Raw genomic sequence first — 17600 nt, 5'->3', positions numbered from 1 at the left:
CATATCAGAAAGATGGGTCAAAATAAATTAGATCAAAAGAGGGCAGACTATGTCTAGAATCTATCTGATTCATGTACCTTGATAGAGTATACCAACTCAATGGCTGTCAGGACTACACTTTTAAACCTAACTCATTCTAACAGGCAAACAAGGCTGTACAATTTGTTGCCCAGACATCACAAACAGTTTACTGAGAATTTTCTGTGGCTAAGAAAGTTGACAAGATTTTTTTCTGTGACTATGTTGATGGTAGCTTGTGGTTGTAAATATTTCCAGGGAAATATGTCCATACCTTCTCTGCTCCATAATCTGGGTCCTTTGGGTTTCAACTAAGGAGAGATCCAAAATCATTTCCCAAGGAAAACCTTGACTAGTTTTGCAAATATGTCTATAGACCAGCTCAGAAAGCAGTATGATGCCTTATTCAACTTCTAATCTTTCATAGTAAAATGGCAAGCCTGTAATCATTCCTTAAATACTAGCAATCAAAGCCCTCATCAGGGAGTGTCTGCTACCCATGCAAAGCAGAGAGAAAAATAACATTCAAAATAATTCATGGCACACAGTAACCGTTAATAGTACTAAATATTTTAAGGTCTATACAGTAATCAATCATTATGAAAAGGTAAAGTATTTAGCTCCTTGCTGAGATGTGCTTTAATGCCAGTTCTTGAACTTTTTCCCAGTTTCTCTCTTCCTTTCTTTTTAAGAAACAATCACTCTAAACATATGCATTTTCAGTAAATTCAATGAAATTGCCTATTTTGTTACAAAAGTGTTTTCTTTGTTGAATCCTTTGTGAAAACTTTCTCTTCAAACATATTATACCACTTGTATACTTGAAGGATTAGAATATGATGGAATAAGAACTCTTAAATCCGAACTAAAAAGCAAAGGCAAACACATACATAACTGAACTGATATATGAATATGTTCTTTTCATGTAATATATATTTCATCTGTATATTGCAATGAAAATGATAATTTGATTAATCCATAGGTAATTTGAGAGAAATATTTAGGACACCATATGCTCAAGTCTATTATAAAGTAGTATCTAATTATTTTTAAATTATTTAAATATTACAGTGTACTTATAAGTATATAAAATTTCATTTCTTTTAGGTAATTTTTTCTTGGAATTTATCAAAATTCCAAAATACATAATAAAATAATTCCAGTGTTATATCTTTTATCTCAGTGTACAGTAAATTAGTATTAGGTTCAAATAATGGGAGTACAAAATTACAGTTATGAATATCAATAATCAAAGTAAAAGAAGCTGATGGCAGTAAAGGTATGAGAGTTGAAATATGCCAGCTTAAAAGCTTAGTAACGTATTAGCATCCTTGGGAGACTTTGTTTGTCTCCCCATAAACTGTCACATTCTGATTTAGGATTGTTTGTGAAATGAATCTAGTCAGTAATGGGCCAAGATATCCCTATACCCTTTCTCTTATAAATCACAGCAATTTACTCAGTAAGAATGATCTATCCTTATTCTCTCATTCCCCATAATCCAATCACTTCCTCTCATAAGCACTTTCACCCTGGTTTTCACAATAATGCATTTTCTGTAACTAACAACCATCATTTCCTGATTATCATGCTTCTATCCTTGCACAGGAATGTGGGTCTTATGTGGGTCAGGGTCATCTTTCCCATCCATCTGTGTCCTCGTGCTAAGAGTGTTAGCTGAAAGGTGAGTCTGGATAGACCATCATTTTGCCTAGTCCATATAAAAGTTTGAATGCCCCCAAGTCTGTGCCACTTTGATTAAGGACCATCAAATTTTGGTGTGTCTAATACTACACTTTCAGAATAAGCACATTCAAAGACTTATTAGTAACTTTACCTTCTGCAGATCCCTGTAAATTTAATTTAATGATGAAAAATGTTGTAGAAAATATTCCATGGTTTTTAGTGCACCATGCTAGAATGACTTTCCTACAAGAATAAATACAAATAAATAAACGATTTTACAGCCACTTGAAGGACAGAAAATCTTGAGCTCTGTGCACTAATGATTTAAATTGTCTGCACATTTATTCAAGTTCAGTTTAAAGCTTATTTAAAGGGCCCACCCTTCAGGGTAATTTTAGTTCCAGAATTTGGTACACTGGGCCACCAGATTCCCAGCTCTGGTCACCACTACATGGACTCAACTATACAAATGTTAGTGACCTCTAAAACTGTGAGTTGGCTTTGATTCACCTGGAAGAATCTGTTCTGAGTTTTAGAAGTCTCTCAGGACTAAAGATGCGGCTGGGTAGTTTGGATGTATTTCTTGTGTCTTATATAATTCAGGGTATCAAGGGCCCTGAAGAAGTTCAGCGATTAGATTGACCATATTTATGCAGGCCCAGAGCATCTCGGGACATATCCCACTGATTAAACACTGTTTTAGTCGACTGACCTTCCCTGGTGTTAGATGTTTCCCTAGAGCCCAGTGATTTCACTGCCCTGTATAGGAGACTACTGTTGTTGTATCAAAGGTCTCCTACTGCTTTACAAGACTTTAATTTAGTTTTATAGTTACATTTCCCAACAGCAAGATGGTATCACAAAGAGCAAATATTACAAGCCTAAAAATCTGTCCATTAGTCTATTTGATAAGTCCCGAGGATGATTTGTGAACATCCCAACATTAGACTTCATTGTATGACTTTCTTCTTTGATGCTTAATTAGTAGTTTTCCAACTCATTTCAGACTGGCTTAAGGTGAAAAAAAACACCACCACCAAATAAAAAAAAAACAGAACTCTGCCACTTCCAATACTAGCTATGCCAGGTAAGACTGAACATTTTCTAATGTTAGTACCACTATTTTTAGAATCCGATAACATCATTTTTGGAATTGCATCAAGTTTACAAAACAACATTCTACAACAGTGGTTATCAAAATGTGACCTCCAGTCCAGCAGCAACACCTCGGAAGTTATTAGAAAAGCAAATTCTGAGGCTGGACCCCAGACTTACTGAATCAGAAGCCCTGGAGAGGCTCCAGCACAGTGTTTTAACAAGCCCCCCTGATGATTCTAATGCCTTTGGTATAAGAACCATTGCTCTACAATATCAACATACCATTTGAAAAAGTAGTGGCGTTGCTCTTCAGATCAGTTGACCGGTGATTACAACTCTTATAAAAAGGCTGGAAAAGGGGATTAAATGACTGCTCTCTGAAGGCTAGGGAAGTAGTGGTGGAGGGCTTGGCAGCTGGTGATAAACATGGGAACATGTATCCAGCCAACAGACACGCCACAGATTAGTCTCTTCCCACCTTTCATTTATTTTAATTCTGGATAAACTAAAAGAGTTTTCTTCCTCCCATCACTCCCTCCCATTCACAAAGTTCCTAGAGCGATAACAGATCAACATGCTTCATAAGAACATAGGAAAACATTATTAGCTCCACCTGGAAGCTCTGTGAAGGAACAACCTGAAATAATTCAGATAAGACTATCACATATGGAGTGTTAGGGCCAGGGTAAATGTTGCTATTTTGTCCGCCCATTCATTGTATGCAGGTGCAATGAATTAAGGGTAAAATAAAAAAGAGAAAAGAAACGAAAAGTGTAGATTAGGGTTATGTGTGTTAGGAAAAATCCCATCCAATTTGTTTAGGAATGGAGATGTTTGTGTTACTTACTAGAACTTACATAATATCTCCAGGTCTTTCTTTTTAAAAAAATACATTTTATTGATTTTTTACAGAGAGGAAGAGCGAGGGATAGAGAGTTAGAAACATCGATCAGCTGCCTCCTGCCCACCTCCTGTTGGGGATGTGCCTGCAACCAAGGTGCATGCCCTTGACCGGAATCGAACCTGGGACCTTTCAATCCGCAGGCCGATGCTCTATCCACTGAGCCAAACGGGTTAGGGCTCTCCAGGTCTTTCTTAGTCCCAGTTGCCAAAGCTAATAATATCACATAGTGATAATCCTTAAAATTTCCTTTACTGATTAGTTTTTAGTGCTTTTGCTGAAAAAGATATTCCATTTGCTTATACAAATTGGATTTCAAAATATTTTATTGATATTCTAGAAAACTTGCTAACAACCTTACAAACGCTTTATTGACATTCAATATAGAGTCAAATGCTTTATTAAATAGTTTAATTTTACATGCTTACTATTATTTCCTTTGCATTATTACTTCACTTGAATATTTCCTCTTTGTTATCTTACTTAGCACCCCTCCACCTCTTATTAGTTTCATACCACCATGAGGCTTTGCCCAAGTTCTAGTTACATTCTAAGATCTCAGGCTCTTCCCTAGAAATTAATGAGGTTCATGAATGAATCAAAGTGTGTAAAGTTCTTAGAATAAATAGTACCAGCATCTATTAATAAGCATAGCTATTGTTATTGTTTTTAACCATCCAGCCAAGGTCTCTCAATTCAGTTATTGGGTCCAATCAGAGAGTACCCTAAACCACCAGGCATAGTAATCCTATAGAATTTACAGAATTGGAAGTTTTGCATAGTCAACTCAGAATTCTCCCCACTTCCTTAGTAAATGTAGGAGAAAATGAAGCTGAATTTTTGTAGACCCAAGGCCTGGTACTGAGGCAGACCTGAACTGAGGTCAATGACCAAAAGCACAAAGATTTAAGCCTATTGCACACTTCTCTCTAAACCAAGAGAAAGAAGATTGTCAGAAGACTAAAAATAAAATCAATTCAACATGAGATTTGAAGTTTGAGATGAGAAAGTGAGAGAATTCCTTTTTTAAAAATGATAAAATGCAGCTAGCTATAAAGGGAGAGTTGTTGTGTGTGTTTTTTTCTTTTTTGTTAGGTTAACCAGGTTTTCTATAATACTGATTTTAAAATATAATATAGCGATAATCCATATAATTTCCTTTAATTTTTAGTGATTTTACTGAAAAACACATTCTATGAGCTTATGTAATGGCCTTTCAAATGTTTTTTATTTAAATTCTGAAAAACTCACTTAATTACCTGGCAATAGATCTTTTGAATTAAATGTATAGTTGAATGATTTATTAAAAGTTTAATTTTGTGTGCTTAGTATTATGTCCTATAAATTATTATTTTATCCTAATAGCTTCTCTTTGTAATCATACTTAGCAGCCCAAATTTAGACATTGTTCTTCTTTGTTTTCTTCATAGACTATCAACCTATTATGATGCAGCTTCCTATACAAATTCATTAAGAGTTTATTATCTCAGTTAATCATTTAAATAATACAATGAATACTGCAACCTATTTAAAGGAGGCATTTATTATTTTCATATATTGCTTAAAATATTTCTCTATTTACTACATGCTTATTTAGTTTCCATATGCAGTAATTCATACTTCTCATGTTAATTAAAAGGGAAAAGAAAAATATTTAAATATATATCATATACTGATTTTGTGAAATAAAGGAAGCTGAACATGTCAAATATAGACATTTTTAATTTTTGCAATAATCATGCAAGTATATGTAAAATAAGGTAAAAACGATGAAAATTTAGTATGAACAATTTTGCAAATGGGGAATTCTGACATTTAAATACTTTCACATTAAAGTCAAATGCCTTCTTCAAATCTAAATGCCATATTAATTTAGTCTTTAACATTGAGTAGGTCTAGATGTTAGAAACATATATAAGACATGATCACCTGATTACTTCTGCCTTTAAGGAGCTCAGAGTTCCACAGAAGAGAGAGAGAAATAAGCAATTATGACACTACATGATCAGTATTTCAGAAGCAAGTTTTGGGAGATGGAATGGAGAGAGGAATTTATAGAAAAGGCTGCTCTCCAAAAGAAGGACAGTAAGAAAAAAAAAATCAAAGATTCTGAAGCACAAAGAAGAAAAAACAAGCCATATATAGGGAATATAAGCAAAGTCATAAAGGAGGCCATTGTGCAGCATACTAAAAAGTATGATTTTTATACAACAAGAAAGTATAAAACTATCAAAGCTTTTAAGAAGAGGAATAGCATGTCATATAGGTGTATTCAAAAGCTGAGTTCAGATGGGGATAGATTAAATGGGAACAGAAAGACCATTTAGATTCTTTTGTAATAATCTAGGATATGCATTTTAAAGGTCTGGATTTAGAGAAAAAAATAACAGAAAATTAACAGAAAAAAAATAAATTTGAGAAGTATTTAGTAAGTAAATTCAATAGAACTCAGATATGGACTTGGGGGTGAGGATTGCTAGAAAGAATTAAAAATTATTCCTAGATTGCTCATTTCAACAGTTAGATGAATATTGGTACAATGCACTGAGACAGGAAAATGTTTATAGTGGGGGAGAGGCAATGGTAATATGGGGTCTGAGATGTCTGTGTAAACCTAAGTAATCATACTAGTAACTTTAATGTACAAGTCTAGAAGAGAGAGATATTGTCTTTTTTAAAAAGTTGACTTGAGAGAGAGAGAGAGAGAGAGAGAGAGAGAGAGAGAGAGAGAGAGAAACATCAATTTGTCATATGTCATTCCATGCATTCATTGGTTGATACTTGTAGGTATCCTGACTGGGGGAGATCCAACCCTCAACCTTGGCACATCACGAAGATGCTCTAACTAACTGGGTTACCAGCCAGGACATGTTGTCTGAATTATACATTTGGGAGTCTCAGAAAATTAACTGAGAAGACTTTCCACAGCACCTAACTAATTTCCTCATGTGTAGAATAAATTATATTCATTTCCTCTAGTAATAGCAGGATAAAGTCTATTATAAAAATGAACGATTGGTAAATCAAATAGGTTTCTCTATGTCTTAGACCATGGCTTCTTATTTATTTATGGCTAACCATCATATAATTGCTTCTTTACAGAAAGGTTAATATCTACTTCTATTATGATAGCATTCACCACATTAATTGAATAACTCATTAACAATTGCTTATTTTAAAAAATGCTATGCCATACTTTGCCCTCTATTTGGTTTTTCTTCTTTTTAGATCATAAAGTTGCATTCCTTGGAAACTTCTTTGATGAGGCATGTTTTGTTGAATTTTTTTAACCTAACAGATGTTTGGGTAGTTAAAATTCCTCATGAGTACGGTATCCTGTGGTTTTCACAACCTAAGTGCTACCCCAGGAATTTTCCTTTCTTGCTGTCTTCCAGTCCTGGTGGTCCATAGGAGATGCACATTATGAAGAGTCTCAATTCATTCCATTCTAATTTCACACCCATACTCCTTTAAAGTTATACATTTCCTCAACATTTTAAGTACCTATTGTGCACCACAGGGATACTTAGCAGTTTTCCAGTCTATATTCCTCCCTCTACTCAACTCAAACTGCTTTTGAGTAGAGGGGTAATAAAAAAATAATTGATTAGTAAAATGATCTGCAAGATTGTAATGTTGCAAGTTAAATATTTCTGCCATTTGTAATTTCTGTGCTTGTTTGTATCTATAAGCACTCAGCATGAAGTAGAGAGTTATGGTTATTACACAGATGACTTAAGGAGAATAGCAATTTGGCTTCAATGATCTAGATCAGAGTTTGTGGGAGAAAGAAATGTTAGCTTGTGTTGGCTGAATACAGTTTTCTTTATTCACTCTAGTGTACAGTGATAGATTCAGATTCAGCAAGTAACCCAATTTAATCCTCAGCTTGCCATCCAACTCTGCTCCCTGGATCTTTAATTTGAATTTTCTTCTTTAGTAGCTCAGAGAGAGTATATACAACATATTTTCTAATTTTACAAGCTATTTCAGAACATTTTTAAATAATATTTATTATCCAAACCAGGTTGTCCTTTATTTGAGTTATTCAAAGTGAATAATTTGAGTTCAAACTATCCATCAATTGCTCTCTCCTTATCCAGAAGTTCTAGGTTTTGATAAGAGGTTCTATTTTGCTAAGAGCTTGGACACAATTTGATGCTATTAGAATAAAATGCACATATCAGAAATAGTAATTTTATAGCAACTTATATTGTTTTTTTTGTATTTTCTATTATTCAGATAAGTTTTTCACTTTCATAATTTTATCTTCTCATCCTATATAATAAAAGGCTAATATGCAAATTGACCAAATAGCAAACGACTGGTCACTATGAGGTGCACTGACCACCAGGGGGCAGACACTCAATGCAGGAGCTGCCCCCTGGTGGTCAGTGCACTACCACGGGGGGAGCACCACTCAGCCAGAAGCTGGGCTCACCGGCTGGCAAGCGTAGCAGTGGTGGTGGGAGCCTCTCCTGCCTCCATGGCAGCGCTAAGGATGTCCAACTGACGACTTAGGCCTGAAATCGCCTAAGCTGTCAGTTGGACATACCCTGTGGGCTCCCAGACTGTGAGAGGGTGCAGGCGGGCTGAGGAACCTGCCCCCCTGCCCCCCGAGTGCAAGAATTTTGTGCACTGGGCCTCTGGTATATTATGAAACAACAATTTTTTAAAAACCAAAGATAAGTAATACAAAACTTACTAATAATCTTTATCCAGATTATTTCTAATGTTTGCAAATGGCTATACTTTCCTTGTTTAGTCTGCAATCAACATCTAAGCATTTCTTACATTTAATTTTAAAAACATCACTGCTTTCAAGATTTTTGTTGTTTGACTGTTCTAATTTTTTTATTCTTATACTATATGTTACTTTACCATAAAAATATTATCTTGCAATAATGTATGTAGTGTCTTTTTGTCTTTTATATCAAATGTAATCTTAGGTGATCTCTACTTGGCTTAATATAACAAATACACCTTTTTTTTATGGCACTATTATGAAATTCAAATATTATCATTAGAAAAATGTCCCCTCAATTCTTGAAACTAAAAGAAGAATAACCAACTCATTTTCCTGACTTATACAATTAAAATAATGTACTATTCCCACCTACATGTGAATATTCAGATGAAAAGCTAGTAAGTTTGAAAACATTAAGAAAAATTATATCTATTGTTACAAATTCTGAAATACAGGGTGGGGCAAAAGTAGGTTTACAGTCATGAGTATGCAAACAGTTTTTTCTTGTATTATTGTTTATTAATTATTGTATTATTTTCCATAGGAACAACTGTAAACCTACTTTTCCCCACCCTGTATATAAATCTTTTCACTTTCTCTTAATCACAATGGCATAAAGGCAAAAAAGCAAGGCGCCAAGCATAGATCTCTTGGCACTCCAAAACTTAGAATCAAAGAAAAAGAGGAGAGCAAAGGAGGCTTAGAAAGAGCTACCAGAGAGGTAGGAAATAAACCAGAAGGGTAGATTTCACAGAAACCAAAAGTCAAAGTGCTACAAAGAGGAGAGCTTGGACAATCGTGTTGAAGGCTGACTTGTCTAGATTCTATCTCAAATGTTGAATTGCATTAACAAACATTTATTGGACACTTACTATACAAACATTATGCCAGGTACTTTGGGGAATAGAAACAAAAGATGCACTTAGTGCCCTAGAAAATAAAGCCTCTAGATCAAAGCTTATTTCATTGTCAATAAAGGACTATAACAGCATCCATTTATCACTGAAAATCTGTGTGTGTTTACTCTACTAATAGGTACTCTTTTTTTAAAAGAAAAATATGATTTGGATTTAAAAGCAATCACCTAGTAAAAGTTTTGGTTAATATAGAAGGATGGTAACATAAGGCCCCCATATTATGGAGGGTTTGTGTGAGATGGTGTTGGGATGAGTGATTGGCAACCTAAAATTTGCTCTGGAGGCCTTGGAGCAGGAAAGGCATTTCAAAGACAGTGTAGTCATCTCTCAGAGCAGAACTTGATTTACAATTTATTTGTTTTGTATGGTAGCCACCATAATTATATGTAGACTAGAGGCCCAATGCACGAAGATTCGTGCAAGAATGGGCCTTCCTTCCCCTGGCTGCTGGCACTCCAACCGGAACAACCTTTTTGCTCTGGCCTGGAGCTGCCTTTCTGCCTTCCCAGAGGCCCAGAGCGTCTGGGGAGGTGTGGAATGCCTGTGTCGTCACCATGGCGACGACGCAAGTGACCCACCCTACCCCCAGCTACTCAGCACTTGCATATGCAAATTAACCCACCATCATTGTTGGGTTAATTTGCATACTAACTCCTGATTGGCTGGTGGGCATCGTGATGGTATGGTTAATTTGCATCTTATTCTTTTATTAGTGTGGATAGTGTTCTTGATAAGTAATAGAAACATTTACTTAATTATGGTTAATATCTAAACAAGAAGGGTAACAATTTAGTTTTTTTTAAATATTAAACTAAAGTTGCAAGAACAATCTTTATCCACCCTTAGTGATTTCTCTGGAAAAACGTTTAAAGAGTGTTTACTTGAATGCAGAAGTCCTGAAATATGTGTAGATGGCAGAACAATTTTGAGAGATTATTTTGTGTTTCTTCTCTGTATTTTTCCCTTTTCCCCGTCTCAAGTTGAGAGTCAGACCCTGGGCCTTTTTTTGTGTCAGAACTTTGTTCAGGTGAAAAGCATACAATAAAAAGCTTTTACAAGACAGATCTGTCTAGGAGGGAGGGAAGGAAGGAGAGGGAGAGGGAGAGAGAAAGGGAGAAGGAGGGGGAGGGGGAGGGGGAGAGGGAAGGGGAGGGGGAGGGGGAGAGGGAGGGGGAGGAAGACACTGAAAAGGTTGTAAAACCTGGTTTCATATCCTCCAGATATGAAGGGAAAATGTAGGCATGGACAAAGGGTTCTTGATATCAATTACTATAGTCTAATGACAGACCACAAGAGAAAGCAGTAATGCTTTGTTGTAATATAAGACTCTATGACACAGCTCTGAAAGTCTGAGAAAACCCTATTCAACTAAGTTAAAAGAAATGTGTTATTATTTGAGTTAGTTTGTGTACTAACTCAGTAATTTTTATGTTCGGTTATTTTTACACTATTTAATTAAGTAGAAATCAATACATAGATATAAACTACAACAGAAATCAGTGTGTGTGATATATGATATATAGCATATGCATAGATACATATATATGTATATAATATATACTCTTGTTCCTGTATATATATATAGGTTGTTACCAAAAATGAATCCACACCTTAACAGTTGATAACTCACTTAATTTTCACTCCTTTTCAGGTTTAACTGATTTGAAATAATGGGTGAAGCCTGACTAAGCTTTGTTCAAAGAAAATTTGTCCTAAAGTGCCACTAGATTTTTTTTTATGGGGATACATAAAAGATAAAGTTTACTGTACAAAACCAGGAACAGTTGACAAATTGAGGGCACAAAAATACCAAATGAAAATTATTATTGATGTTTGTGATTCCATTGCTTCGCATTGTCAGCAGTGCCTGGAAAAGAATGGTCATCAGTTTGAAAACAGGCACTGACAAAAGAAATTACTCCTTTCTGTATGTGGGAAACTGTCTATTGTCTTCACTAGCAGAGAGGTGTGGACCAGGATCCAGGAATGCTGGTGACCTTTGAGCTCTGGCAAAGGTCAGGGCTGTACAACCACTATTTAGTCCAGACAATGGTAGCTGAAGCAACTAACCTACCAGACAGTCATGTAAATCCTTACTGATAAAATAGTCTGCCTGTTACTGGAAATTGCCTGCCTAACGGCTATCCCAAATTGAATAAAAGGATGGCAAGGCCTGGGCCCAAGTGGAGTCCTTTCTCTTGAGCTGGGCTGTCCCCTGGCCCCCCGATATTTCCAAATTATTTCTTCTCTCATCTCTTTCATTTGCATGCGGACCCTCTTCCAGAGCCCAAACCCTGAACCACGTGGGATGTGGGTATTCACATCTGTAGATTATTCTGTACACACACACACACACACACACACACACACACACACACACACACATATATATATACACACACTTTGTATGAAAACCATCATTTACTTAACATTAATGATGTTGTAAGGCAGTTAGTTTTAAAATATAAAATTTAGGTTGTAAGAGCAATCTTTACCTACACTTTGAGTACGTCCTATGGACAATCAATTAAAGAACTTTTTCTTGAATGCAAAAATATATGTACCTATACAGGACAAAACTTACGGCCGGGCAGGGTTTTTGCAGATATCCAACTTGAAGCATTGCCATAGCCAGCATTGGTGCTGGCAGCCACTTGGAATCTGTACCATCTAAATTTCTTTAAGCCATATACTGTCTCTTCCGTTAGGTCAGCTTCGTAGAGGTATTGAATTTTTTGATATTCGATACATTCTTCAGAATCCCATTCTCTGCAATTTTGAGCCCGAAGTTGAGTGGTAATCTTGTAATTTTGGAAGTAACCAAAGATAGTGTCAGGTCTCATCCATGTCAATGTTGCACTAGTTGACTGAACATCAGAAAAAGCAATATTTGTGGGAACACTGGGAACTAAAAATTAAAGAGAAAAAATACAAAGTCATTGGAATTATCAAACATTTTGTAAATAGAAGTAAAAGATGGTATTTAAAAATACTACTTATAATGTAACTAGTGGCATAATAAAGTGTCTTATTACAATTGCCCTTAGATTAATATTAAGTTGATGCTTCAGAGCCCACAGGTTCAAAGAGGTAGAAGACAAAATAATTGTGATTATTTTTATTTCTAGTTTTGCTCCCTAATTCATTTACAATATAAACTTATGCTTCATATATACAAGCACTGGTACAAAAAAACTTGCATGCTCATATAGTCATATGTCCTTCCCTAGGTATGGTCTGAGTTTTTAATGTTCAGTTCCTAAGAAAGACATTCTATATTTAAATGGCTAGACAGACACAAGGGCATCTTATATATAGTAAATGTTGATTATAAAATAATTTAAAATAAACAAGATTACTAAATGGATTAATAATTAGTTATTTTATCTTGCACAATTTAGAATTAAAACTCTTTCTAGAATATCATCCAGCACACTGATATTAATACTCAGACTAAGACATCTGTGTATCACCTATAATACATGCTCCTACTTGAACTCACTTATTAGATTTCATATTTACTATTGGTTTGCTATATGCATACCATGTGCCAGGCTTGGAGCCTGTTTAGGGATTAAAGATACATAAGGTTTATGTCTTTTTTTTAAAAAAAAATAACCATTTATTGGATAAGAAATATAAGCATATTATGGTTAGAAATATGAAAGAACAATATGCTAAGTGGTATGGGTACTTCCTTCAACCATGCCTACATGCAAGGACTTTTGCTCAGAAGGCTGACATAGAATGAATGATAACAATGACTTGTATGGAAATGGCATAATTCATAAAAACTATATACGGACTTAAAAATAAGACAATTAATAAATAAATACAAAACTCACTCATTCCTAAACATATCATATGAATTCAACATTTAATAAATACAAATGAGCACCCAATTTGTTCCAAGTGATATTGTAGATTCAGGGAATACAATGAAGAAAATAAACTAAAGTCCCTACCCTTGTGTAATTTACATTAAGGAGGTTTATCTATCTATCTATATAAAGAGGAAATATGCAAATTAGACCAGGACTCTGTAACGGGTCGCGACCAGACAGGAGGAGGTCGTGCGCGCATGTGAGGCCCGGAGCGGAGACGCAGACAGAGATGGGGGCCTGCCTGAGCCGACGCAGCAGCTCCGGTGGCCCAGTGCAGACACAGGCAGGGGGGCCGGGGGGAGGCCTGGGGCAGGCTGAGCCAGAGCGCCAGCTTGGGCAGCCCCAGAGTGGACACAGGCAGGGGGGTAGGGGGAGCCTGGGGCAGAAATCAGGCGCGGGTCCTGGCCGCCCTGCAGCGGTGGTTCGGCCTGACTCCCGCGGTGGCCCTCAGGGTGCTTCCTCACACGGCAGGAGGCGGGGCACCTCCTCACGCGCATTCAATTGCGCATTGGGCCTTTAGTATATATATAAAAGGCGAATATGCAAAGTGTCCCCTTGGGAGTTGGACCAGGAGACTGGGAGTTTGATTGCTCGCTATGATGTGCGCTGACCACCAGGGGGTGGTGCAGAACGAAAGAAGGTCCCAGCCAGCAGCCGGAAGCCAGCAGCTAGGGAAGGAAAGCCCAATCAGCCCTGATCGCTGGCCAGGCCTAGGGATCCTACCCATGCTCAAATTTCATGCACCGGGCCTCTAGTATACAATAAAAGTATAAATAAGTATTAGATATAGTACTTTGGATAATGATTTGTGTTGTGGAGGAAAATAAGGAAGCAAAAAAGAAGAATTACAGGGATGTTGAAATTTTAATTGAGTTGTTAGAGAAGGCCTCACTGATTAGAAAACATGATGTTCCTGATAAAGGTTGGGAAAGTAAATGTGAAAATTTGGGGAAAGATCATCCCAGCAGAAGAAAATACATTATTAAGGAACCTAAGTTGGAACCATGCTTGGTATATTTAAAGAATAACAGAGTATAGTGTGTCTACTAGGAGTCAAAGTCTAAGAAAAGAAACATTGAAAGCCAGATTATGTACAATGTTGTAAGTCATTATTACTTTAATCTGAATAGAAAAGTGACAGGCTCTAACATATATTTTCATGGAATCCTGAGTTGCTGTGTTGTGAATAGACTAAGGGATACAAGAGTGAAAAGAGGGAGAATAATTAGGAGGCTATTGTCAAGTCAACATAGGAGATCATGATGGCCTAGACCAGTAATGCAGTGGCAAAAATGACAGGAAGTATTGAGATTCTAAATATAATTTAAAGGAGCACTAACAGGATTTGCTGATGTGTGACATGTGGTGTGTAAGAGAAAGACAGGAGTAGAGGGAAATGCTAAGGTTTTGGGCTGAGCAAAAGAAATATGAAGTCGCTATTAACCAAGAAGGGGATAATTGTGGAAGGAGTAAGCTTTGGGAAGAAAGATTGAGAATTGATTTTGAGTATGTTTACTTTGAAAGGCCTATTAGATATCCAGAAGAAGATGTGAAATAGTATATAGTTGCATGAGTCTGGTGTTCTGAAGAGAGGTCTAAACTTGAGTTGAAATTTTAGATTTCCTCTTAAATTTTTACTGAATTATCTTCAGACAGATTGCTTGTATATTTGCCTAAATCTGGAAAAGACGAGAAAGTCGAAAGCAATGGAAAACAAGTAGGAGATTACTTACAGCCATTGGATTAAATTGACCTGATTTAATTACTCTGTTTTCAAATATTAATATTTATCATCAAATATCACTGCATTTAAGCAAACAATGTTTAAAGGAGCATTGCAAACAGAACACTGATGCATTACTTATAACACCCTCCCTCTTCTATCTTTAGTTATGTGGGAAAACAATTAGAGAAAAGCTATTTTTAAGAAAAAATTACCTTTATAGAAGAAATTTTGAATTGGCTAAAAAGTAGAATTCCCATAATTCAGTCAAATTCCTCAGCCACTAAGTTTGAACTCAACTATTTGAAGAAAAGACACATTTTCAAGATATTTTAACACAAAGCAGAGAAACATGGCTGGCTTGGGGATTCTGGATAAGTTTTAAGAGAAAAGGTAGCATGTGAGATGGGATTTCATTGATTATAAAGGTAGAGATTCTAGGGAGTAATGTGATCTAAGCCAAGTGAGACCATAGTTCATAATTCATATTGGCAATTAGAAATAGAAAGACTGCACAATGGCCTGGGGACATACTTTTTCTGTGGGACTTGCAGATAACTTGTCAGGCAATGGAAAACCAGCAAGTTGTCAGAATAAGATGTTCAGAAGTCCATTTTATCAAGTCCAGTTTGGCAATTGCACAAGAGGAAAATGAACAAATTCATAGACCATTTGATTTGTTCAGGAAAGAAGAAACACTATAGTAGCAACAGGGAGAAAGTCAAGTTTTAGATCTATTTTGGTCATTGAATCCATAGAACAGGCAAATGAATGAGAAGATCAGAAAATCAGAATTTGAAAGAAGTTTAGAGATGATCTTGGTCAACTTGTCTTTTTATGTCTGACCTTTATGTAGGCAGATGTTCCCTAAGATTATTGGCCAGTATAACATAGCTTATTCCAGTGTTTCTACCAAACACTTATATAGGTACTGATGTGATGAAATCTTGCTGTTTTAATTAAGAATTCAAATAAGTTTACTTCAAAATAGGGAGAGATTATCCAGTGGGCCTGATTTTATAACATGAGTCCTATAAAAGCACAGAGTTTTCTTTGGCTAGTTAAGAAAGAGAAAAGTAAGATATATTAAGCAAAAGATATATTCAGTGCACAAATATTTCTCCACTGCTGGCTGTGTAGAAGGAGGGGACCGCTTACTAAAGAGTTGAGGACTTCTCTAGTCACTGAGGCAGCCTTTGGCTAAGAGCCAGCCCGGAAATGGTGATCTCAGTCCGGCAGCTCTAAGGAACTGAATTCTGCCACAGCCACATGAGCTTAAAAGAGGGCCTGAGCTCCACCTGAGAGTACAGCTGACTACACCTTGGCTCCAGCTGTGAGACCCTGAGTAGGAAATCCAGGCACAGCATGCCCAGATACCGGACCTACAGAACTGTGTGTGAATAAATCCATGTCGTTTTAAGTTTTCAATTTTGTGATGATTTGTGACATACAATGGAAAACCAATTCAACTTCCCTCCACAAAATGGCCATCTCTACTTATCTAGCCTTTGCTTAAATATAGAGAGACAAGGGAAACTCAAAATCTTGAAGGGCTTTATTTTAAAATTTATTTCCAGGTAGCTCTATTAATTTGTTCACCCTTCATTATTTTGAACTGATATCTATTTTCCTATAAATCCTAGATCTACCCTGAAAACCCACCTCAAATAGGCCTAATCCTATTTTCATCTCTGCTTCACTCTATTTATACCAAAGATCTAAAAAGGTTTTGATTCCACATTAATTTCTATAAAAAATATTGAGCAACTATATGTACACACACACACACACACACACACACACACACACACACACACACACGTATAAACACACACAAATGTCCATATACCTATTAGATTTTGTCCCTGAAGGTCTATATTAATGCTTGCAACAATGAAGGCATTTAATAACTGTTTTTTAATGTATGAACAAATGAATAAGAGGGTATAACAGGGATTTGATTTAGACAGATGGTCAGAAAAGAATTTTCTGATGAATTACTATTTGACCAGAGACCTGATAGATCAGATGTAGCTTCCCAGGTGAAAAACAGCAGGATGTGTTAAGACTCTGAGGAAGAAAAGAGTGTGGCACTTTGGAAACATTTAAAAAAAGGCTGTTGGGTCTACAAGGATGTAGATAGGAAGGTAGAAAGTTGGAGAAGTAGGCCAAAAATCAGAAAATGTTGAGCTTTCTAGACTAGATTCAAGAGTTTTAGTTTTATTCTAAGTGCAGTGGGATAATTGAGAAGTTTTAGATTGACTTTTCATTTGCATTAAAACCATAGACTCTGCTCTTTCCCCAGGAGAGCCAGGGAGAATGGTCTAGACATCACCAAGCACTCATTCTATGTTTCAATTCCCAGTGCCTAGCATTTCCTGGGCAAATAACAGTGGGAAGGAAGAGGGGTGCATTAGCTATCCAATAAACTAAAGAAGTAAGAGGGCTACCCTTTCCCCATTTCAACAGGAGCGAGGACTAGATGCCCATGGTTCTATGAGGAACTTCACCCTTAAAAGTTCAGATTAAAAAAAAAAAAAAAAAGACTTTAAACTTTCTTGCCCAGTAAAAGATTTTCAGCAGGTTAATATTGACCCATAGACTCCAGCATTTTCCAAAAAAGTGT

General features: G+C 36.2%; 1 protein-coding gene across 2 annotated transcripts in view; it reads right to left on the bottom strand.

Moving 5' to 3' along the window:
- The window catches only part of PTPRQ (protein tyrosine phosphatase receptor type Q), a gene marked incomplete at both ends in the record, with an annotated part of 254195 nt that overhangs the window by 73026 nt on the left and 163569 nt on the right, over positions 1-17600 (bottom strand). For both annotated transcript variants that reach the window (XM_079775461.1, XM_079775460.1), the window contains one exon: positions 11952-12275. In XM_079775461.1, the coding sequence (XP_079631587.1) occupies positions 11952-12275 (324 nt within the window). The remainder of the gene's footprint in view (positions 1-11951; positions 12276-17600) is intronic.

This window comes from Cnephaeus nilssonii (assembly GCF_951640355.1).
Source record: "Cnephaeus nilssonii genome assembly, chromosome: 6".
Lineage (NCBI taxonomy): Eukaryota > Metazoa > Chordata > Mammalia > Chiroptera > Vespertilionidae > Cnephaeus > Cnephaeus nilssonii.
This window is presented reverse-complemented; position numbering and strand designations above follow the sequence as displayed.